Source organism: Nerophis ophidion, linkage group LG03, assembly GCF_033978795.1.
Source record: "Nerophis ophidion isolate RoL-2023_Sa linkage group LG03, RoL_Noph_v1.0, whole genome shotgun sequence".
In the NCBI taxonomy this organism is placed as follows: domain Eukaryota; kingdom Metazoa; phylum Chordata; class Actinopteri; order Syngnathiformes; family Syngnathidae; genus Nerophis; species Nerophis ophidion.
Genome location: NC_084613.1, coordinates 85,518,320 through 85,542,068, shown reverse-complemented (window position 1 = coordinate 85,542,068; position 23,749 = coordinate 85,518,320). Strand labels below are relative to the sequence as shown.

The following is a 23,749-nucleotide window of genomic DNA, read 5'->3' as shown; positions in this document are numbered from 1 at the left end:
TAGTTAAACAAATAAAGTGCACTTTTGTGCATGATGTCACACAAGATATTTCAATAACTGTCAAATAAAAATAAGCTGCAAAATAGGAAATCAAATAGTGTATGTCCTTCGCAATGTGGTAGGTTCCTTCGGGCGTTATCTCCTTCTGTTGTGGACTATTTTTTTTAAGACAGTGTTGATGTGGAAATGGTTGCTTCGGCATTTTGTGGGTCTGGCACCGAACGGAGACGTTGACATGCGGGGTTTCAAGCACTCCTCATTCTCTAGCGGGTGACTTTTCAAATGATGCTACATTTTGTAGCAACGCTTTTGCCGCATACTTGACATATTACTGTTGTCTGTTCAACATCTCTCCGGTTGAAGCCAAACCACCGCCAGATGATGGAACCTGTGCTGTTTTCCTGGAAATTAATTATTCTTCCTTCATTTGTTACCAGATCCGCACCTTCTTTCTCTCGTATTACCACTCCGCTAGCACCACAACTGACGTTACCCATGCCGCTACCTGTCTACTCCGCGAGGACGTAGACATTGCAACAGTATGTGACGTATGTAAGAAGAATGTGCGCTTGTTTTATGTCTCTGTGAGGAGAGACAAGAAAGAGTGAGATGAGCCTGTAGTGTAATGCCCGCAGCTAAAAGCAACTGCGTGAGAACGTATACTCTAATATCACCATGTAGCCATTTTCTACATCGCACATAGACAAACCTGCGATTTATAGAGTATATTTCATAAATCGCCCACCCCGACTTTAAAAGTCAGCGTTTTCCACTGGGTAATACACTTTCTACGCTTCCAGAAGTTTGAGTGTTTTGCTTTAGGTTCCCTTGTTTGCTGCATATAAGAGAAATCTGGAAAAGATTCCAGAGCCAAACCTTACACAATTTAACCTTAAATTCATGTAAATTGCTCTAAAGCAGGGGTGCCCACACTTTTTCTGCAGGCGAGCTACTTTTCAATTGACCAACTCGAGGGGATCTACCTCATTTATATATATCATTTATATTTATTTATTTATGAAAGAGACATTTTTGTAAACAAGTTAAATGTGTTTAATGATAATACAAGCATGTGTAACACATATAGATGTCTTTCTTTCACGAAGACAAGAATATAAGTTGGTGTATTACCTGATTCTGATGACTTGCATTGATTGGAATCAGACAGTAATGATGATAACGCCCACATTTTCAAATGGAGGAGAAAAAAAGTTGTCCTTTCTGTACAATACCACATGAAAGTGGTTGGTTTTTGGCATCTAATTCATCCAGCTTCCATACATTTTACAAGAAAAACATTGGCGGCAAATTCCGTAGCTTGCTTGATTGACATTCACGGCACCCGAGGGTCTTGTGAGATGACGCTGGCTGCTGCAAGATCATTATTATGAAAAAATGACAGAGAAGAAGGCGAGAAACACTTTTTATTTCAACAGACTTTCGCCCCGTCCCTTCTGTCAAAACTCTAAAGGCCGACTGCACATTTCCTATCTTCACAATAAAAGCCCTGCTTCATGCTGCCTGCGCTAACAAAATAAGAGTCTCAGAAAGCTGGCGTGCACAAGTGATGTGCACGCCAGCTTTCTGAGGGATCGCTTGTGCACGCCAGTTTTCCGAGACTCTGTATTTAGTTAGCGCAGGCAGCATGAAGCAGGGCTTTTATTGTGGGGATAGGAAATGGGCAGTCGGCCTTTAGAGTTTTGACGGAAGGTACGGCGCGAGAGTCTGTTGAAATAAAAAGTGTTTCTCGCCTTCCTCTCGGTCATATTTTCATAATAATGATCTTGCAGCAGCCAGCGTCATCTCACAAGACCCTCCGGTACCGTGAATGTCATTTAAGTGACGTCTTGGTGAAGATTGATGATCACTCATTTTTAGGTCTATTTTTTTTAAAAGCCTGGCTGGAGATGGACTGACACACCCCCCGCGGTCGACTGGTAGCTCGCCATCGACGTAATGGGCACCCCTGCTCTAAAGCAAACATGTTTAGCAACGTGTGCCACTATCCATGACAGATTTAAAGCAGACTGCTGTACCAAATTCCATCCAGTGTTGACCGTTTATATCAAATCCGATATCGCGATATCATGCGTTGTTCTTTGTGAGCAAGTGTGTACTCCTCGGTGTGTGAGAGGAACAGAGGAAGCGATTGATTACATTTAGAGGATAAACAACCGACGAACGTCCGCGTGGGATTTGTCTCGGCCGTCAAAAAATAGCGTGTTGTGCTACCTGAGTCAGAACTGGATTATGTCCTCTTCAGCAGCGTGGAAAGTTAACACTTGACTTTGCTTCGCCACTGCAACTCGGAGCCTGTATAAGGTTCTTCTTGGAGAACTAATTTGGCTCATTAATAGGATTTACCTGCTTGTGTCACTCTAGAAATAAACTCCTTCACAACGTAGTTGAAATTAGACTTAATGGAGTTCAACAAATCCACCCTTGAGTCTTATTCTTGCATTACTTTACAAACATACTGTAAACTGTTTGAATAATCAGATAAGAGGATTTTTTTTAGGTGGTTTACACACAAACGTTCTTGGCGAATCCCTAATTTTTAACCCTTTCAGCTTTGCATCCACTCAGCACCTGTGTTTTAGATTTTTGCGTATTTGGCAATTTTTTTTAAATCCCTCCCAGAGTGAGTGTATTCTTAACTGGGGATTCCGCGTCTGCTAGCCAACTAGAAAATCTGCTACTTTTCTGAAAAGGATGACATCACAAGTGTGGATGTGTACCGTGCACATTTGAACTGATACACTACCAATCCACGGTGCCTGGAAATAGATACCGGTACTCAACGGTACCAATTTTCAGTGCTTTTGTGTGTGTCAGTGAATATTAATTGTTTTTGGTAATTAAATCTCATGGTCATTGCAATATTTAAACATTAGCTAATTGTAACTGCTGTTCAGTTGTTCTATCTTGTTTTATTATCATCATGTTATCATTTGCAAGTATGACAGTAGGTTGCAATTTCCAAGAAATTACATATCACTAGGGGTGTAACGGTACACAAAAATTTCGGTTCGGTACGTACCTCTGTTTAGAGGTCACGATGCGGTTCATTTTCGGTACGGTGAGAAAAAAACAAAATACACATTTTTGGGTTATTTATTTATCAAATATATAAACAATGGCATAACATACATGTACACACAGGGTCCATTGCCAGGCTTAATGTGGTCAACATATATAAAATAAAAACTAAATAAGATAAGGCTCAGAATGGTTTCTTAACAAAACATTTCTACATATAAAGTGCTTTTTTTGATTGATTGATTGAGACTTTTATTAGTAGATTGCACAGTACAGTACATATTCCGTACAATTGACCACTGAATGCAAACACCCCAATAAGTTTTTCAACTTGTTTAAGTCGCGGTCCACGTTAATCAACCCCCCCCCCCCCCCCCCCCCCCCCCTAACTAACTTGGCAGTAAGAGGATATATGGGCTTATTGTTCTTCCACCATAGAAGTGGGTCAAAATCTAGTTTTTAATGCAATACAGTAACCCCCTGTGACCTCGAACGGGACAAGCAGTAAAAAATGGATGGATGGATGGTCTTATATCTGCTGCTATAAAAACATTTGTTATTGCTTCAGCCCTGCCTGACTCGTCGAGGAGAGGCTGCTTGAATGCGGTGGTGACGCTTCAAAGGATTTAGCATGTTTGACGTGTTGGTAGAAGCATACGCTACTGCTGCTCAACAATGTCGGCAAACCTCCGTCCTCCATTTTTGTATCGCGCCGCGCAGCCAAAGAGGCTTTTGCATGATGTCCTAGCCCGGTCGCTGCTAGCATGCCGTGTGTTGTGCCTCGCTCTGCATCGTTTACACAACCTGCGGTGCGCTACTAAATATGTCCGTGTGGAAACTCGTTCGGTACCAAAACGGTTCAATACAAATACACGTACCGTTACACCCCTACATATCAGTAGTGTATTGTTTAGGTTTTTGTTGCGCCCTAAAAAGTATTTATACTGTAAGTATTACACCTTTTAGACACAAGCTGTTTGATTGTAACATGCATTTTGGTTGTAGTTTTCAAGAACACATTTGAAAGTGTTTAAATGGCTATGTAAAATTTGCTAATCAGTAGCATGTCAGTAGCAAAGACAATGTACACTAGTTGTCGCTAGTGGACTTAAGATTTAAGAAAAAACTGTATTTTGGTCGGACTGGGGGACGGAACAGCTTGATGGTTTTTATGTGTGTTAGCTTTGTTTAGCTACGTTGAAGGCAAAATTAACTGAGTTCAAGATTCAAAAAAGATTCTTGGCAGGGACGAAAACACCACTAAATAAGCTTTGGAAAATGTTCCTTTCCGTGAGCGTCGGGGGAGGCTCCGTATTATATTCTCTGAGGGGATTCTCACTGTGCCTCGCTTTGAGCCGCCCGCCCTCCCCCGTTGAATGGTTTGCTCCATTTTAGCCCAACTTTTTTCTCAAAACAATTAAGCGTTGCCTTTCGAAAGATAGCCGCCACTTTGCAAGACAATGATCCGTCTTGGGAAAGCAATGACTTCCCGTATGTGTGTGTGTGTGTGGAGGTGGGGGTGGGGGGGAGGTGGAACAAAAGCTGCCTCTGCACGCCTTGATGTCTTTGTTTTGACCCCGTGCAGGCCACAAGCCGCTCTTCCTACGCTACCCATGGCTTCCGGAGGGAATTGTTGGCAGAAACGGCAGCTTAAGGCTCTGCCGTCCGTCCTAATGGCCAGATAGGCCCACATTTGCCTTTAAACTCTCTAAAGCAGTGGTTCTTAACATTGTTGGAGGTACCGAACCCCCACCAGTTTCATATGCGCATTCACCACCCAGGGGGTGATGAAGGGTGATGGGTCAAATGCAGAGAATAATTTCGCCACACCTGGTGTGTGTGTGTGACAATCATTGGTACTTTAGCATGTCAATATCAAAGCCAATGTGTACAAGCAGTTATTTTACTTACAAACCCTGTTTCCATATGAATTGGGAAATTTGTGTTGGATGTAAATATAAACAGAATACAATGATTTGCAAATCCTTTTCAACCCATATTCAATTGAATGCACTACAAAGACAAGATATTTGATGTTTAAACTCATAAACCTTATTTTTTTTTGCAAATAATAATTAACTTAAAATTTCATGGCTGCAACACGTGCCAAAGTAGTTGGGAAAGGGCATGTTCACCACTGTGTTACATCACCTTATCTTTTAACAGCACTCAATAAACGTTTGGGAATGAGGAAACTTGCTGTTGAAGCTTTGAAAGTGGAATTCTTTCCCATTCTTGTTTTATGTAGAGCTTCAGTCGTTCAACAGTCCGGGGTGTTGTTGTCGTATTTTACGCTTCATAACGCGCCACACATTTTTGATAGGAGACAGGTCTGGACTGCAGCCGGGCCAGGAAAATACCCGCACTCTATTTTTTACGAAGCCACGCTGTTGTAATACCTGTCTTGCTGAAATAAGCAGGGGCGTCCATGATAGCGTTGCTTGGATGACAACATATGTTGCTCCAAAACCTGTATGGTCCTTTCAGCATTAATGGTGCCTTCACAGATGTGTAAGTTACCCATGCCTTGGGCACTAATACACCCCCATACCATCACAGATGCTGGATTTTGCACTTTGCGCGTATAACAATCCAAATGGTTATTTTTCTCTTTATTCTGGAGGACACCACGTCCTCTGTTTCCAAATATAATTGGAAATGTGGACTCGTCAGACCACAAAACACCTTTCCACTTTGCATCAGTCCGTCTTAGGTGAGCTCGGGCCCAGCCAAGCCGGCGGTGTTTCAGGATATTGTTGATAAATGGGTTTGGCTTTGCATAGTAGAGTTTTAACTTGCACTTACAGATGTAGGGACCAACTGTATTTACTGACAGTGGTTTTATGAAGTGTTCCTGAGCCCATGTGGTGATATCCTTTACGCACTGATGTCGGTTTTTGATGCAGTACCGTCTGAGGGATCAAAAGTCCGTAATATCATCGCTTACGTGCAGTTATTTCTCCAGATTCTCTGAACTTTTTGATGATTTTACGGACTGTAGATGGTAAAATCCCCAAATTCCTTGCAATAGCTCGTTGAGAAATGTTGTTCTAAAACTGTTCGACAATTTGCTTACAAAGTGGTGACCCTTGCCCCATCCTTGTTTTTTAATTACTTAGCATTGCATGGAAGCTGCTTTTATAGCCAATCATGGCACCCACCTGTTCCCAATTAGCCTGCACACCTGTGGGATGTTCCAAATAAGTGTTTGATGAGCATTCCTCAACTTTATCAGTATTTATTGCCACCTTTCCCAACTTCTTTGTCATGTGTTGCTGGCATAAAATTTTAAAGTTAATGATTATTTGCAAAAAAAAAAGTTTATCAGTTTGAACATCAAATATGTTGTCTTTGTAGCATATTCAACTGAATATGGCTTGAAAGGGATTTGCAAATCATTGTATTCTGTTTATATTTACATCTAACACAATTTCCCAACTCATATGGAAACGGGGTTTGTATGTTGGAGGTTTTTTTTTTGAGTCAATTTTATTTGTCGGTATTGAAAATTGCAACATTTCTTAAAGGTATTTTTGGCTGAATGCGCTTTCAGTGCAACTGGAGTGATTGCCAAGTATCAAAGTGCAGTCCACAACCAGGCATGACGTCTCGCGCAACCCAGGTGCTGAAAATGGCACCATCGGATTTATTTGAATCCGTGCCTGGCAGGACTGACGGGATTCAGTCGGTGAAAAAAAGAGTACCGATCCGCCACTCATCACTAGACAAAACTAAACTGTTTTCATACAAGACAAGTCTCAAGTAGATGAGTTGGCCCTGAAGTTATCCATCCATCTTCTTCCGCTTATCCGAGGTCGGGTCGCGGGGGCAACAGCCTAAGCAGGGAAACCCAGACTTCCCTCTCCCCAGCCACTTCGTCTAGCTCTTCCCGGGGGATCCCGAGGCGTTCCCAGGCCAGCCGGGAGACATAGTCTTCCCAACGTGTCCTGGGTCTTCCCCGTGGCCTCCTACTGGTTGGACGTGCCCTAAACACCTCCCTAGGGAGGCGTTCGGGTGGCATCCTGACCAGATGCCCGAACCACCTCATCTGGCTCCTCTCCATGTGGAGGAGCAGCGGCTTTACTTTGAGTTCCTCCCGGATGGCAGAGCTTCTCACCCTATCTCTAAGGGAGAGACCCGCCACACGGCGGAGGAAACTCATTTGGGCCGCTTGTACCCGTGATCTTATCCTTTCGGTCATGACCCAAAGCTCATGACCATAGGTGAGGATGGGAACGTAGATCGACCGGTAAATTGAGAGCTTTGCCTTCCGGCTCAGCTCCTTCTTCACCACAACGGATCGATACAACGTCCGCATTACTGAATACGCCGCACCGATCCGCCTGTCGATCTCACCATCCACTCTTCCCTCACTCGTGAACAAGACTCCTAGGTACTTGAACTCCTCCACTTGGGGCAGGGTCTCCTACCCAACCCGGAGATGGCACTCCACCCTTTTCCGGGCGAGAACCATGGACTCGGACTTGGAGGTGCTGATTCTCATTCCGGTCGCTTCACACTCGGCAGCGAACCGATCCAGTGAGAGCTGTAGATCCTGGTCAGATGAAGCCATCAGGACCACATCATCTGCAAAAAGCAGAGACCTAATCCTGCGGTCACCAAACCGGAACGCCTTGACTGCGCCTAGAAATTCTGTCCATGAAAGTTATGAACAGAATCGGTGACAAAGGACAGCCTTGGCGGAGTCCAACCCTCACTGGAAATGTGTTCGACTTACTGCCGGCAATGCGGACCAAGGTCTGAAAGTTATTTACCTCCTTTTTAGACCAGTTGATCTGCCGCTTCTTTTCTTTCTCCTATGTCCCCCCCCCTCCCTTGTGGAGGGGGTCCGGTCCGATGACCATGGATGAAGTACTGGCTGTCCAGAGTCGAGACCCAGGAGGGACCGCTCACCTGTGTATCGGTTGGGGACATCTCTACGCTGCTGATCCGCCTCCGCTTGAGATGGTTTCCTGTGGACGGGACTCTCGCTGCTGTCTTGGATCCGCTTTGAACTGAACTCTCGCGGCTGTGTCGGAGCCACTATGGATTGAACTTTCACAGTATCATGTTAGACCCGCTCGACATCCATTGCTTTCGGTCCCCTAGAGGGGGGGGGGTTGCCCACATCTGAGGTCCTCTCCAAGGTTTCTCATAGTCAGCATTGTCACTGGCGTCCCACTGGATGTGAATTCTCCCTGCCCACTGGGTGTGAGTTTTCCTTGCCCTTTTGTGGGTTCTTCCGAGGATGTCGTAGTCGTAATGATTTGTGCAGTCCTTTGAGACATTTGTGATTTGGGGCTATATAAATAAACATTGATTGATGTACACACATAATACATCAAGACCCAAATATGCTGTTATCAGGGTTAGGTCAGAGTAAGAGTGGGCACTTTCACCAACCATAAGGCAAGGTTTACCAATAAGACAGAATGCTGAAGAAAACATCCAAGAAAAAGGCAAAATAACAACAATGGCAAATAAAGACAAAGGGACTTATTCGCGATGGCGAAGTCATAGAATCGCCCTTCGATCTAATCACTGAACAATATAATGCCGTCCAGAAATGTTTCTATCAGGCTAAGTTGCCCTCATTCTCGGACGCTTCCTCCAGACGGCTCGGTTCAAATCAAGCCAGCAGACTTTTTTATTCCGGGGGCCCCTGATTGGCTCATCCAAACTTGGACTGCACCGTGACATCACAGTCTCAGGAGGGACGGGCGTTTGGCTGACGCTGGAAGCAGACTGCATGGAGGAGAGGAGGGTGTGGGCTTCTTTCTCTGCTTGAGACCGCGGGAGGAATGATGGGAAACAGAGAGGCGTAGTGACGTTACTTACGTCCACTTCCTTTCACAGTAAACTCTTGACATTTCCTTACGGGACATCTTAGTCATTCCCTTCCCAGTAACTCAGTTCCCCAGATTTAGAGAGGGGGGGGAAAGAGGGTTTCCACCTTTTTTTGCGAGAGAAGCATAACAGAGGTTCATTGTGTCCTGACGTCATCTGGCTCGCGATTTAATGGGTCCCTCGGAGATGCTGACTGTCGAGAGCCGCAGGCAAACGTCCACATTTTCTTCTCGGTGGTTAGCGTCGCCACCGTCTCGTCGGCAGACTCTTGTCTCCGCTGTTTGATTGGTGGTTTTTATCAACACAAGAAAGGAAAAATTAATGATTTGTCAAGGGGGGGTGGATGTAATACCAAGGAGTATTATTTTTATGTCAGAGCACTTAAATTATATTAAAAAAATAATCCTACGGGAGTCATCCAGTTGTGAGAGTAGAGAACTATTAACGGTACCAAATTTTGGTGCAAATGTTTGTACAGTAAGCGATCGTTTTATTATCATCATTATCATTTATTATCATTATCTTGTTCTTGCTGTTCTTCATCTTGTACTTGTTGTTCGCCAACTTGCTCTTGTTGTTCTTCATCTTGTTCTTGTTGTTCTTCATCTTGTACTTGTTGTTCTTCATCTTATTGTTGTTCCTCATCGTGTTCTTGCTGTTCTTCATCTTGTTCTTGTTGTTCCTCATCGTGTTCTTGCTGTTCTTCATCTTGTTCTTGCTGTTCTTCATCTTGTCTTGTTTTTCTTCATCTTGTTCTTGTTGTTTTTCATCTTGTTCTTGTTTTCTTCATCTTGTTCTTGTTGTTTTTCATCTTGTTCTTGTTTTCTTCATCTTGTTCTTGCTGTTCTTCATCTTGTTCTTGTTGTCCCTCATCTTGTTCTTGTTGTTCTTCATCTTGTTCTTGTTGTCCCTCATCTTGTTCTTGTTGTTCTTCATCTTGTTCTTGTTGTTCCTCATCTTGTTCTTTCTGTTCTTCATCTTGTTCTTGTTCTTCTTCATCTTGCTTTTCTTCCTCTTGTTGTTCTTCCCCTTCTTCTTGTGCTCCTTGTTGTTCCTCTCATTGTTGTTCTTTATCTTGTTTTTTCTTTATCTTGTAAATTTTCATTAAGCTCTTGCTATTATTTTTAATGTACTTCATTATGTTGTTCTTCTTTATTTTCCATCTTGCTGTTGTTGTTGTTATTCATCTTGTTCGTGTTGTTTTTTGTTTTTTTCTCAATTTATTGTTGTTTTTCTTCTTGTTATTATTGTTTTTATTCTTGTTCTCTGTCTTTTTGTTCTTCTTCTTTTCCTTGTTGTTCATCTCTCTTGGTCGATGGTTGACTCCAGTTGGAAACTCGAATTTAAAGAGGAACAGCAACAAACTTCTACTATGACTTTCCGTCAAGAGGAGAATAAATCGTACGGTGCGAGTTGGAATTGAAATCGGGATCTAATGCTGAAATATGTCGAGGTACAACATGATACTCCCGGGTTCAGAGTCTGGTTAGGATAGAGGGATGTACTTTGTTCCTGAGTATGTATCTCGCCACAAGAAGTACTTTGTCATCTCGCCAAAAATGGCCCAATGACTCTCAAGTCCTAAAAGTGGTCTGACTCATGTAGGAAGAAGTTGGGCTGGAACGCCAGAAAAGTGTCAATCAATCAATCAATGTTTATTTATATAGCCCCAAATCACAAATGTCTCAAAGGGCTGCACAAATCATTACGACTACAACATCCTCGGAAGAACCCACAAAAGGGCAAGGAAAACTCACACCCAGTGGGCAGGGAGAATTCACATCCAGTGGGACGCCAGTGACAATGCTGACTATGAGAAACCTTGGAGAGGACCTCAGATGTGGGCAACCCCCCCCCCTCTAGGGGACCGAAAGCAATGGATGTCGAGCGGGTCTAACATGATACTGTGAAAGTTCAATCCATAGTGGCTCCAACACAGCCGCGAGAGTTCAGTTCAAGCGGATCCAAGACAGCAGCGAGAGTCCCGTCCACAGGAAACCATCTCAAGCGGAGGCGGATCAGCAGCGTTGAGATGTCCCCAACCGATACACAGGCGAGCGGTCCATCCTGGGTCTCGACTCTGGACAGCCAGTACTTCATCCATGGTCATCGGACCGGACGGACCCCCTCCACAAGGGAGGGGGGGACATAGGAGAAAGAAAAGAAGCGGCAGATCAACTGGTCTAAAAAGGAGGTCTATTTAAAGGCTAGAGTATACAGATGAGTTTTAAGGTGAGACTTAAATGCTTCTACTGAGGTAGCATCTCGAAAAGTTACCGGGAGGGCATTCCAGAGTACTGGAGCCCGAACGGAAAACGCTCTATGGCCCACAGACTTATATTTGTAGTTTGCATTTCTTGTTTAGCATTTAGCAATATTGCTACATGATGCTTAAAGGCCTACTGAAAGCCACTACTAGCGACCACGCAGTCTGATAGTTTATATATCAGTGATGAAATTTCAACATTGCAACACATGCCAATACGGCCGCTTTAGTTTACTAAATTGCAATATTAAATTTCCCGCGATGTATCCTGTTGAAAAGGTTGCGGAATGATTAGATTAGATTAGATTAGATTAGATAGTACTTTATTTATTCCGTCAGGAGAGTTCCTTCAGGAAAATTAAAATTTTCAGCACAATCCCATTCAAGATCAGACAAACATTACAGGGAGACAGAACAGGATCGCTGACAGGTTTGCCGGCTTCCAGCGCCCCTTACAAAAAAGATGACATACAGGTAAACAGGGATGGGAGAAAAGAATAGAAGATTAAAATAAAATTAGAAATATCGGTTTTAGCCTGGGCCCTGGAGTGGGGGTGCAGACTGAGGCCAAGGGAAAAAAACTACAACTCATAGCCATAGTACACATCCCTTTTACATGTGTGTAAGAGGGAAACATCAAACATCAAAGAACACAGAGGACATTAAAGACATTAAAGACATTAAAGACATTAAAGCAGCAGATACAAGCAGACACTTCTACATACAGCTATGAATACAAAGTAAAAGAAACATATCCACTGTGGTGGCCTCTGCGGTGTTCCACGCCATCGTCCGCTGGGGTGGGGGGAGCATGGCCAGAGACAGGAGCAGACCCAACAAAGCAACCAAGACAGCCGACTCCACTCTCGGCCAGTGTCCAGTCCGCATGGATGAGCGAGGATACGTCCAAGGTGACTGAGGTGTCCGACACCTGCTCACCCAGTCAAGACACCGCGAAGCCTCTCCGTCCCATCGTCAGTGCTAGCTCCGCAGCTCTGTCCCCTCATCCGCATCTTAGTTTTAGATTAGTATGATGACGTGTGCGCGTGACGTCACCGGTTGTAGCGGACATGTTCTTCCAGCACCGATCACGGCTACAAGTCATCTGCTTTAATCGCATAATTACACAGTATTCTGGACGTCTGTGTTGCTGAATCTTTTGCAATTTGTTAAATTAATAATGGAGACGTCAAAGAAGAAAGACGTAGGTGGGAAGCGGTGTATTGCGGCTGCCTTTAGCAACACAAACACAGCCGGTGTTTCCTTGTTTACATTCCAGAAGGTGAAGCTTTTACGTGGGACGGCGCAGTGGGGAGAGTGGCCGTGCGCAACCCGAGCGTCCCTGGTTCAATTCCCACCTAGTACCAACCTCATCACGTCCGTTGTGTCCTGAGCAAGACACTTCCCCCTTTGCTCCTGATGGGTGCTGGTTGGCGCCTTGCATGGCAGCTCCCTCCATCAGTGTGTGAATGTGTGTGTGAATGGGTAAATGTGGAAGTAGTGTCAAAGCGCTTTGAGTACCTTGAAGGTAGAAAAGCGCTATACAAGTACAACCCATTTATCATTTATTTACTATGGAACAGAGCGGTCAAGCAAACATGGTTCCCTACCACATGTCAACCGGCAGGTTTCGGTGAGAAAATTATGGTAATAAGTCGGCTCTTACCGTAGACATGAGCGGAGCTTGCGTCCTCCTGCAGCTGCGGACTCTCCCACACCCGTGGCCACACCACTCCGACTTTCAGGTACCATATAATCTCACTAAAACACTAGTAACACAATAAGCAGATAAGGGATTTTCCAGAATTATCCTAGTAAATGTGTCTAATAATATCTGAATCGCTCCCACTGCCCTCGCCTTTTTTTTCCTAGTCCTCATCCATGACTCTTTCATCCTCGCTCAAATTAAAGGGGAAATCGTTGCTTTCTCGGTCTGAATCGCTCTGGCTGCTGGTGGCCATGATTGTAAACAATGTTCAGATGTGAGGAGCTCTACAACCCGTGACGTCACGCGCACACCGTCTGCTACTTCCGGTACAGGCAAGGCTTTTTTATTAGCAACCAAAAGTTGCGAACTTCATCGTCGATGTTCTCTACTAAATCTTTTCAGCAAAATTATGGCAAAATCGTGAAATGATCAGTTATGACACACAGAATGGACCCCGTTTAAATAAGAAAATCTCATTTCAGTATGCCTTTAATGTTTCACTAAAGCTGGATCTGTTTAGCAGAGCTTCTAAAACTGGTAGCTCGCCCTCCTTTTATATTCAGGATCAGCCCTACTTTACAAGAAAAACACTTTAGGACTTCACAGTATCATAGGGGGCTTCGTGGCTGCAGAGGAGTTAGTTCTTCTGCCTCCCAATACGAAGGTCCTGAGTAGTCCTGGGTTCAATCCCGGGCTCAGGATCTTTCTGTGTGGAGTTTCCATGTCCTCCCCGTGAACGCGTGGGTTCCCTCCGAGTACTCCGGCTTCCTCCCACTTCCAAAGACATAGCTCGGTTGGTAGAGTGGCCGTGCCAGCAACTTGAGGGTTGCAGGTTCGATTCCCGCTTGTGCCATCCTAGTTACTGCCGTTGTGTCCTTGGGCAAGACACTTTACCCACCTGCTCCCAGTGCCACCCACACTGGTTTAAATGTAACTTAGATATTGGGTGTCACTATGTAAAGCGCTTTGAGTCACTTGAGAAAAGAGCTATATAAATATAATTCACCTCACTTCACATGCACCTGGGGATAAGTTGATTGGCAACACTAAATGGTCCCGAGAAATGTGAGTGTGAATGTTGTCTGTCTTTCTGTGTTGGCCCTGCGATGAGATGGCGACTTGTCCTGGGTGTACACGGCCTTCCGCCCGATTGTAGCTGAGATAGGCGCCAGCGACCCCAAAAGGGAATAAGCAGTAGAAAATGGACGGATGGACAGTATCATAGTCATCATTTTACCTTGTTAGGGTTGTCATTTCACAATAATTAAGTCGACATTTTACGAGAATAACGCAATTTCATAAAATTGTAATTTCAATTTTGTAGCTGAGATAGGCACCAGCGACCCCAAAAGGGAATAAGCAGTAGAAAATGGACGGATGGACAGTATCACAGTCATGATTTTACCTAGTTAGGGTTGTCATTTTACAATAATTAAGTCGACATTTTACGAGAATAACGCAATTTCATAAAATTGTAATTTCAATTTTGTAGCTGAGATAGGCGCCAGCACCCCCCGCGACCCCAAAAGGGAATAAGCGGTAGAAAATGGATGGAAGGACAGTATCACAGTCATGATTTTACCTAGTTAGGGTTGTCATTTTACAATAATTAAGTCGACATTTTACGAGAATAACGCAATTTCATAAAATTGTAATTTCAATTTTGTAGCTGAAATAGGCGCCAGCACCCCCCGCGACCCCAAAAGGGAATAAGCGGTAGGAAATGGATGGATGGACAGTATCACAGTCATGATTTTACCTAGTTAGGGTTGTCATTTTACAATAATTAAGTCGACATTTTACGAGAATAACGCAATTTCATAAAATTGTAATTTAAATTTTGTAGCTGAGATAGGCGCCAGCACCCCCCGCGACCCCAAAAGGGAATAAGCCGTAGAAAATGGACGGATGGACAGTATCATAGTCATGATTTTACCTAGTTAGGGTTGTCATTTTACAATAATTAAATCAACATTTTACGAGAATAACGCAATTTCATAAAATTATAATTTCAATTTTGTAGCTGAGATAGGCACCAGCGACCCCAAAAGGGAATAAGCGGTAGAAAATGGACGGATGGACAGTATCATAGTCATGATTTTCCCTAGTTAGGGTTGTCATTTTACAATAATTAAGTCGACATTTTACGAGAATAACGCAATTTCATAAAATTGTAATTTCAATTTTGTAGCTGAGATAGGCACCAGCGACCCCAAAAGGGAATAAGCGGTAGAAAATGGACGGATGGACAGTATCATAGTCATGATTTTACCTAGTTAGGGTTGTCATTTTACAATAATTAAGTCGACATTTTACGAGAATAACGCAATTTCATAAAATTGTAATTTCAATTTTGTAGCTGAGATAGGCGCCAGCACCCCCCGCGACCCCAAAAGGGAATAAGCAGTAGAAAATGGACGGATGGACAGTATCATAGTCATCATTTTACCTAGTTAGGGTTGTCATTTTACAATAATTAAGTCGACATTTTACGAGAATAACGCAATTTCATAAAATTGTAATTTCAATTTTGTAGCTGAGATAGGCGCCAGCACCCCCCGCGACCCCAAAAGGGAATAAGCGGTAGAAAATGGACGGATGGACAGTATCATAGTCATCATTTTACCTTGTTAGGGTTGTCATTTTACAATAATTAAGTCGACATTTTACGAGAATAACGCAATTTCATAAAATTGTAATTTCAATTTTGTAGCTGAGATAGGCGCCAGCACCCCCCGCGACCCCAAAAGGGAATAAGCAGTAGAAAATGGACGGATGGACAGTATCACAGTCATGATTTTAAGTAGTTAGGGTTGTAATTTTACAATAATTAAGTCGACATTTTACGAGAATAACGCAATTTCATAAAATTGTAATTTCAATTTTGTAGCTGAGATAGGCGCCAGCGACCCCAAAAGGGAATAAGCAGTAGAAAATGGACGGATGGACAGTATCATAGTCATGATTTTACCTAGTTAGGGTTGTCATTTTACAATAATTAAGTCGACATTTTACGAGAATAACGCAATTTCGTAAAATTGTAATTTCAATTTTGTAGCTGAGATAGGCACCAGCGACCCCAAAAGGGAATAAGCAGTAGAAAATGGATGGATGGACAGTATCACAGTCATGATTTTACCTAGTTAGGGTTGTCCTTTTACAATAATTAAGTCGACATTTTACGAGAATAACGCAATTTCATAAAATTGTAATTTCAATTTTGTAGCTGAGATAGGCGCCAGCAGCCCCCGCGACCCCAAAAGGGAATAAGCGGTAGAAAATGGACGGATGGACAGTATCATAGTCATGATTTTACCTAGTTAGGGTTGTCTTTTTACAATAATTAAGTGGACATTTTACGAGAATAACGCAATTTCATAAAATTGTAATTTCAATTTTGTAGCTGAGATAGGCGCCAGCAGCCCCCCGCGACCCCAAAAGGGAATAAGCGGTAGAAAATGGACGGATGGACAGTATCATAGTCATCATTTTACCTAGTTAGGGTTGTCATTTTACAATAAATAAGTCGACATTTTACGAGAATAACGCAATTTCATAAAATTGTAATTTCAATTTTGTAGCTGAGATAGGCGCCAGCACCCCCCGCAGCCCCAAAAGGGAATAAGCGGTAGAAAATGGACGGATGGACAGTATCATAGTCATGATTTTCCCTAGTTAGGGTTGTCATTTTACAATAATTAAGTCGACATTTTACGAGAATAACGCAATTTCATAAAATTGTAATTTCAATTTTGTAGCTGAGATAGGCGCCAGCGACCCCAAAAGGGAATAAGCAGTAGAAAATGGACGGATGGACAGTATCATAGTCATGATTTTACCTAGTTAGGGTTGTCATTTTACAATAATTAAGTCGACATTTTACGAGAATAACGCAATTTCATAAAATTGAAATTTCAATTTTGTAGCTGAGATAGGCGCCAGCACCCCCCGCGACCCCAAAAGGGAATAAGCAGTAGAAAATGGACGGATGGACAGTATCATAGTCATGATTTTACCTAGTTAGGGTTGTCATTTTACAATAATTAAGTCGACATTTTACGAGAATAACGCAATTTCATAAAATTGTAATTTCAATTTTGTAGCTGAGATAGGCACCAGCGACCCCAAAAGGGAATAAGCAGTAGAAAATGGACGGATGGACAGTATCATAGTCATGATTTTACCTAGTTAGGGTTGTCATTTTACAATAATTAAGTCGACATTTTACGAGAATAACGCAATTTCATAAAATTGAAATTTCAATTTTGTAGCTGAGATAGGCGCCAGCACCCCCCGCGACCCCAAAAGGGAATAAGCAGTAGAAAATGGACGGATGGACAGTATCATAGTCATGATTTTACCTAGTTAGGGTTGTCATTTTACAATAATTAAGTCGACATTTTACGAGAATAACGCAATTTCATAAAATTGTAATTTCAATTTTGTAGCTGAGATAGGCGCCAGCACCCCCCGCGACACCAAAAGGGAATAAGCAGTAGAAAATGGACGGATGGACAGTATCATAGTCATGATTTTACCTAGTTAGGGTTGTCATTTTACAATAATTAAGTCGACATTTTACGAGAATAACGCAATTTCATAAAATTGTAATTTCAATTTTGTAGCTGAGATAGGCGCCAGCACCCCCCGCGACCCCAAAAGGGAATAAGTGGTAGAAAATGGATGGATGGATGTAATTTCAAGGGGAACAATTAATTGAGGGGTTACTAATTCCACTCTGGGTCTATTTTCAAATGTAAAGAAACGGCGAATACAACATCGGTTTCAGCCCCGAACTATACCACAATTCTAATGTTGGGCAATTTCTAGCCTGTTTGCCCATGGGGGAGACTGGGGGATGGGTGTGTGTGTGTGTGTGTGTGTGTGTGTGTGTGTGTGTGTGTGTGTGTGTTTCGGGGGGTCCACGAGAAGAATAGGAGCTCTAGGCAGCCAACCAAGTGCAGGGTATAATCTGACAGCGCTCAGCCAAAACACATGCCGGGCTAAGACCAGGCGCCCCACCAAGCCTGGGGGCCTGCGGGGACATCCTGGTGAGCGCCTAAACCTCCAATGAGTCTGGACCCGTGCCAGCAGACACATATGTATAAATTAGGGGTGGGCAAATTAATGCGTTAATTACGAGTTAACTCATCAATCTATTAACGCCGACAATTATTTTATCGCACATTTGCGTATGTTGTTTACATGCTTTTATTTTGTTAACGCCTTTTCTTAACAAAATGGCGTTGCCTGCGGCGTGGAGGGGCTCTTGGTAAAGATGGAACATTTGGCAAAAATACCGGACAATTCTGCAAATGTCCTGGCTGGCTTACAGCGTGGTCACTCCGGGATCACTTACGACCGCCGGACAATTCCGGATGTGGATAGATCGGGCCGTTTTGGACTGAATGAGGCGTGCTTGCTAGAGCGGCTAGCTAGCATGGGAATACTTTGCCGGCTACATCCAGCGGCCTGTGAAGCAGCGGAGTATATGTGTTGTCTGTCTATTTATGAATAATGCAGACCAGGAGTGTGAAGCGACCGGAATGAGAATCAGCACCTCCAAGTCCGAGTCCATGGTTCTCACCTGGAAAAGGGTGGAGTGCCATCTCCGGGTTGGGGAGGAGACCCTGCCCCAAGTGGAGGAGTTCAAGTTCCTAGGAGTCTTGTTCACGAGTGAGGGAAGAGTGGATCGTGAGATCGACAGGCGGATCGGTGCGGCGTCTTCAGTAATGCGGACGTTGTACCGATCCGTTGTGGTGAGGAAGGAGCTGAGCCGGAAGGCAAAGCTCTCAATTTACCGGTCGATCTACGTTCCCATCCTCACCTATGGTCATGAGCTTTGGGTCATGACCGAAAGGATAAGATCACGGGTACAAGTGCCGAAATGAGTTTCCTCCGCCGAGTGGCGGGTCTCTCCCTTAGAGATAGGGTGAGAAGCTCTGTCATCCGGGAGGAACTCAAAGTAAAGCCGCTGCTCCTCCACATGGAGAGGAGCCAGATGAGGTGGTTCGGGCATTCTGGTCAGGATGCCACCCGAACGCCTCCCTAGGGAGGTGTTTAGAGCACGTCCAACCGGTAGGAGGCCACGGGGAAGACCCAGGACACGTTGGGAAGACTATGTCTCCCCGGCTGGCCTAGGGAACGCCTCGGGATCCCCCGGGAAGAGCTAGACGAAGTGGCTGGGGAGAGGGAAGTCTGGTTTCCCTGCTTAGGCTGTTGCCCCGCCGACCCGACCTCGATAAGCGGAAGATGATGGATGGATGATGGACCAGGAGTGTGGCTGAGTTCTTAACGTTTACTTTCAGAGCGTGCATATCACAACATACAAGATGCCGTCATGGCGACACAACCTACACCGGGCTACCGCGCATGCTCGTCACTCCTGTTGCATGCTGGGTAGGGTAGTTCTTTTATTCCCTGGCTCATAACATCACAATATAGTACCATGTATATGATGCCTTCAGTTTATCAAAGCACCAAGCAAACAATCGGAAAATTCCCATCATATCAATTCCTAGATATGGTCATAATTATTTTAAGTGCACTACGCAGAATAAACACAACATTATTAATATTGCTACTACGGATAATTTGATCAAAAATTCCCTAAAACAGCCCACTACCTATAATATAGGTTTTTTAAACATAAGATCCCTGATAAAAAAAAAATGTTTCTGCTGTTACCTCAGAAATTGCCTGTTCAGATGTTATGATTGTGGCTCAGAGATTTGTATGTAGATTATATTTATTTTCCATAACAAACAGGATAACTTAAATACCCTGGCAAGTGGCAATAAGCTTAAATGTTTGTATTTACATTTTTGGAGTTGATTTTCATCAAATATGCTATTTAACTGCTACTGTTTAACAAGGACTGATTTAAATTGTGTTTGCACAACAAATGTTTTGGCGCTTTTGTTCATGTGGGAGAATATTCCAGTAAAGGTGCACTACACACTACTTTTGAATTCATTATTGGGCTTTGTGTATACAATGCAGTTAATCACGATTAATCGGATTAACTTCGATTAACATTTTTAATCGTTGCCCAGCCCTAGTAGAAATATATACACCAAACAATACCATTTTAAGTGTGAGGGTTGTGATCACCTATGACTGTGACATATATATTTTTGGTGTTCCTCTTGCTAATTTTCCACCCCACATCTTCTTCTCTTTGCTCCCTTGCAGATTATGTTTATTTTGAGAACTCCTCCAGTAACCCACTGCTGATCAGAAGGATAGAGGAGCTGAATAAGGTGAGTGAGCGTGGGTGTGCGTGCGTGTTTATTTATCAATAATGGTGATTTAACGTCCTGCATCCTCCAGAATGTATCTTTTAAATAATTAACTAAGAGTTGGAATCAGTATGCGCGGCTGCACTCCTTTCCAATGACTGCCTGCTTCACAAAACAGGCGTTTTTTTTTTTTTTTTTAATTAGGAATGAGGCAATTTTTTGAGGTTTGTAGTCTGTTAGACCGCGGGTGAAATAAGTGTCAGACAGCTGTTTAACGGCCACCTATGCAGTCACCCACCACATTAGGCACTAGGGTTGGCTCAAAACCAGTATTTTGGTACCGCTACTGGTACCAAAATGTATTCACTGTATTTTTCGGACTATAAGTCGCAGTTTTTTTCATAGTTTGGCCAGGGGTGCGACTTATACTCAGGCGCGATTTATGTGTGAATTTAACACATTCCCGTAAAATACAAAATAATATTATATAGCTCAGTCAGGTAAGAGACTAGACCAGGGTAGGGAACCTATGGCTCTGGTCTGGCTCTCGGATAAATCTGAGCTGACATTGCCTAACACGATAAGTAATGAATAATTCCGCTTGTAATCCCAGTGTTAAAAAATAACGTTGAAAATACAAAAATACTCTTGCATTTGAATCCTTCCATCCTTTTTTTTCTACCGCACCTGTTCAAGAAGTTGCCTTAAGGGTAAGAAATCATTTATTTATTATTGGTTAGTGTAGGGCTAGCCGTCTTTGGGGTTCTTCAACAAGGCCCAGGTGGGCCATTTACACACCTGTCGCTGATTTCGAGGCCGGTCCTGGCAACACCCCGCTTCGCTGCGGACCCGCAGGCCACGCCCCCTCCTAAGTTAGCTTCAGAATCACAACAATATTACAAAGAATAAGAGACCTATTATACTCTAAAAATGTTGGTCTTACTTAAAAATGCACACTTTTAGTTGTGGTCCAGTGTTGAAATTATATTATATGGCCTTACTAGTAAATACATTTTAAAATATTTGGCTTCTTGGCTCTCTCAGCCAAAAAGGTTCCCGACCCCTGGACTAGATGGATAGGATTTCATGGATTTATGGATTAGGAGTGAGAGATAGTTTGGTAAAGGTATAGCATGTTCTATATGTTATAGTTATTTGAATGACTCTTACCATAATATGTTAGTTAACATAGCAGTTGCTTATTTATGCCTCATATAACCTACACTTATTCAGCTGTTGTTCACTATTCTTTATTTATTTTAAATTGCCTTTCAAATGTCTATTCTTGGTGTTGGGTTTTATCAAATAAATTTCCCCCCAAAAATGCGACTTATACTCCAGTGCGACTTATATAAAGGTTTTTTTCCTTCTTTATTATGCATTTTCGGCGGTGCGACTTATACTACGGAGCGACTTATGTGTGAATTTAACACATTCCCGTAAAATACAAAATAATATAATTTAGCTCAGTCAGGTAAGAGACTAGATCAGGGGTAGGGAACCTATGGCTCTGGCTCTTTTGATGACTCCATCTGGCTCTCGGATAAATCTGAGCTGACATTGCCTAACGCGATAAGTAATGAATAATTCCGCTTGTAATCACAGTGTTAAAAATAACGTTGAAAATACAAAAATACTCATGCATTTGAATCCTTCCATCCTTTTTTCTACCGCACCTGTTCAAGAAGTTGCCTAAAGGGTAAGAAATAATTTATTTATTATTGGTTAGTGTAGGGCTAGCCCTCTTGGGGGTTCTTCAACAAGGCCCAGGTGGGCCGTTTACACACCTGTCGCTGATTTCAAGGCCGGTCCTGGCAACACCCCGCTTCGCTGCAGACCCGCAGGCCACGCCCCCTCTTAAGTTAGCTTCAGAATAACAACATTATTACAAAGAATAAGTGACCTATTATACTCTAGAAATGTTGGTCTTACTTAAAAATGCACACTTTTAGTTGTGTCCAGTGTTAAAATTATATTATATGGCTCTTACGTAAATACATTTTAAAATATTTGGCTTCTTGGCTCTCTCAGCCAAAAAGGTTCCCGACCCCTGGTCTAGATGGATAAGATTTCATGGGATTTATGGATTAGGAGTGAGAGATAGTTTGGTAAAGGTATAGCATGTTCTATATGTTATAGTTATTTGAATGACTCTTACCATAATATGTTAGGTTAACATAGCAGTTGCTTATTTATGCCTCATATAACCTACACTTATTCAGCCTGTTGTTCACTATTCTTTATTCATTTTAAATTGCCTTTCAAATGTCTATTCTTGGTGTTGGGTTTTATCGAATAAATTCCCCCCCAAAAATGCGACTTATATATGTTTTTTTCCTTCTTTATTATGCATTTTCGGCAGGTGCGACTTATACTCCAAAAATGCAGGAGATACTTTTCGATACTTTTATAAATAAAGAGGACCGCAAATCATCATTGGCTTTATTTTAACAAAAAAATCTTAGGGTACATTAAGCATATATTTATTATTGCAATAAACCATGTTGGCTTTAAATAAAATAATAAACGTACTAGACCAGACCTGGGCAAATTAAGGCCTGGGGGCCACATGCGGCCCGTTAAGCTTTTCAATTTGGTCCACCGGACATTCCCAAATCCTTTTTTTTAGATCTTTAAGATGGAAAGTGATGTTTTCTAATTACCGTAAGTCTTCAACTACACAAAGTATTTCAATGGTTGGAATCTGCATGATATACTAGTTACTATGGTCATTTATTTAGTTGCTATGGTGATCTAATTAGTCACCATGGTCAACTAAGTCACAACAGCTGAGACGAGGCACCAAGCAGTGTGGGCGGGGAGCGTTTCCACAGAGTGTTTCTAGAGCCTCAAATGCGGGTGTCAGGGACAGACTCAGAAAGAGATTTTTACCACAAAGTTCTACATCTTAGTGATATATCAGATTGGAGGTGGGGTTTTTTTACCCTTCGCGTTCATATTCCGTTGTGTTTATTGCATTTTTGTTGCGTTTCGCTATATTGTAAAATATGTCGATCAAAGGGGGGTGTGACGTTAATATCTTGTCAATGTTCAATGTTTTATCCTTCATAGTTAAAATTGTAAATCCCATATAATTGTCATGTATTTTCTGGGTGTCTCCTTCAGTGGAGTACTTAAAATTCTATTCCGATTTTAAGGCGGTCTGTTTTTAGCATTCAATCAGTCATTATTGTGTTGTTTTCTCTAAATTTGGTCCCCGAGTCAAAATAATTGCCCAGGCCTGTACTAGACAAATTGTCTTTTAGTTGTAAGCAAGCAAACAAAGGCTCCTATTCAGTCTGCTGATGTATGCTGTAACATATTGTGTTATTTCGCATTTTATTATTTTGTCAAAATTATGCAGTACAGGCTGTAAAAATGGGTTATTAATCTACTTGTTCATTTACTGTTAATATCTGCTTATTTTCCGTTTCAACATGTTCTATCTACACATCTGTTAATATGTAATCACTTATTCTTCTGTTGTTTGGATACTTATTTTTATATGATTATTTTTAATTTTCCTGAAGGAACTCTTCTGAAGGAAAAAATAAAGTACTATCTATCCATCCATCCATCCATCCATCCATCCATCCATCCATCGTTCGTTCGTTCGTTCTTTCTTTCTTTCTTTCTTTCTTTCTTTCT

The 23,749-nt window shown here is 42.5% G+C and overlaps 1 protein-coding gene across 1 annotated transcript in view; it reads left to right on the top strand.

Moving 5' to 3' along the window:
- The window catches only part of mta1 (metastasis associated 1), a 176,087-nt gene that overhangs the window by 24,687 nt on the left and 127,651 nt on the right, over nucleotides 1-23,749 (top strand). Inside the window, 1 exon segment of the mRNA XM_061896254.1 lies at nucleotides 20,055-20,122. Coding sequence (XP_061752238.1) covers nucleotides 20,055-20,122 — 68 coding nt within the window.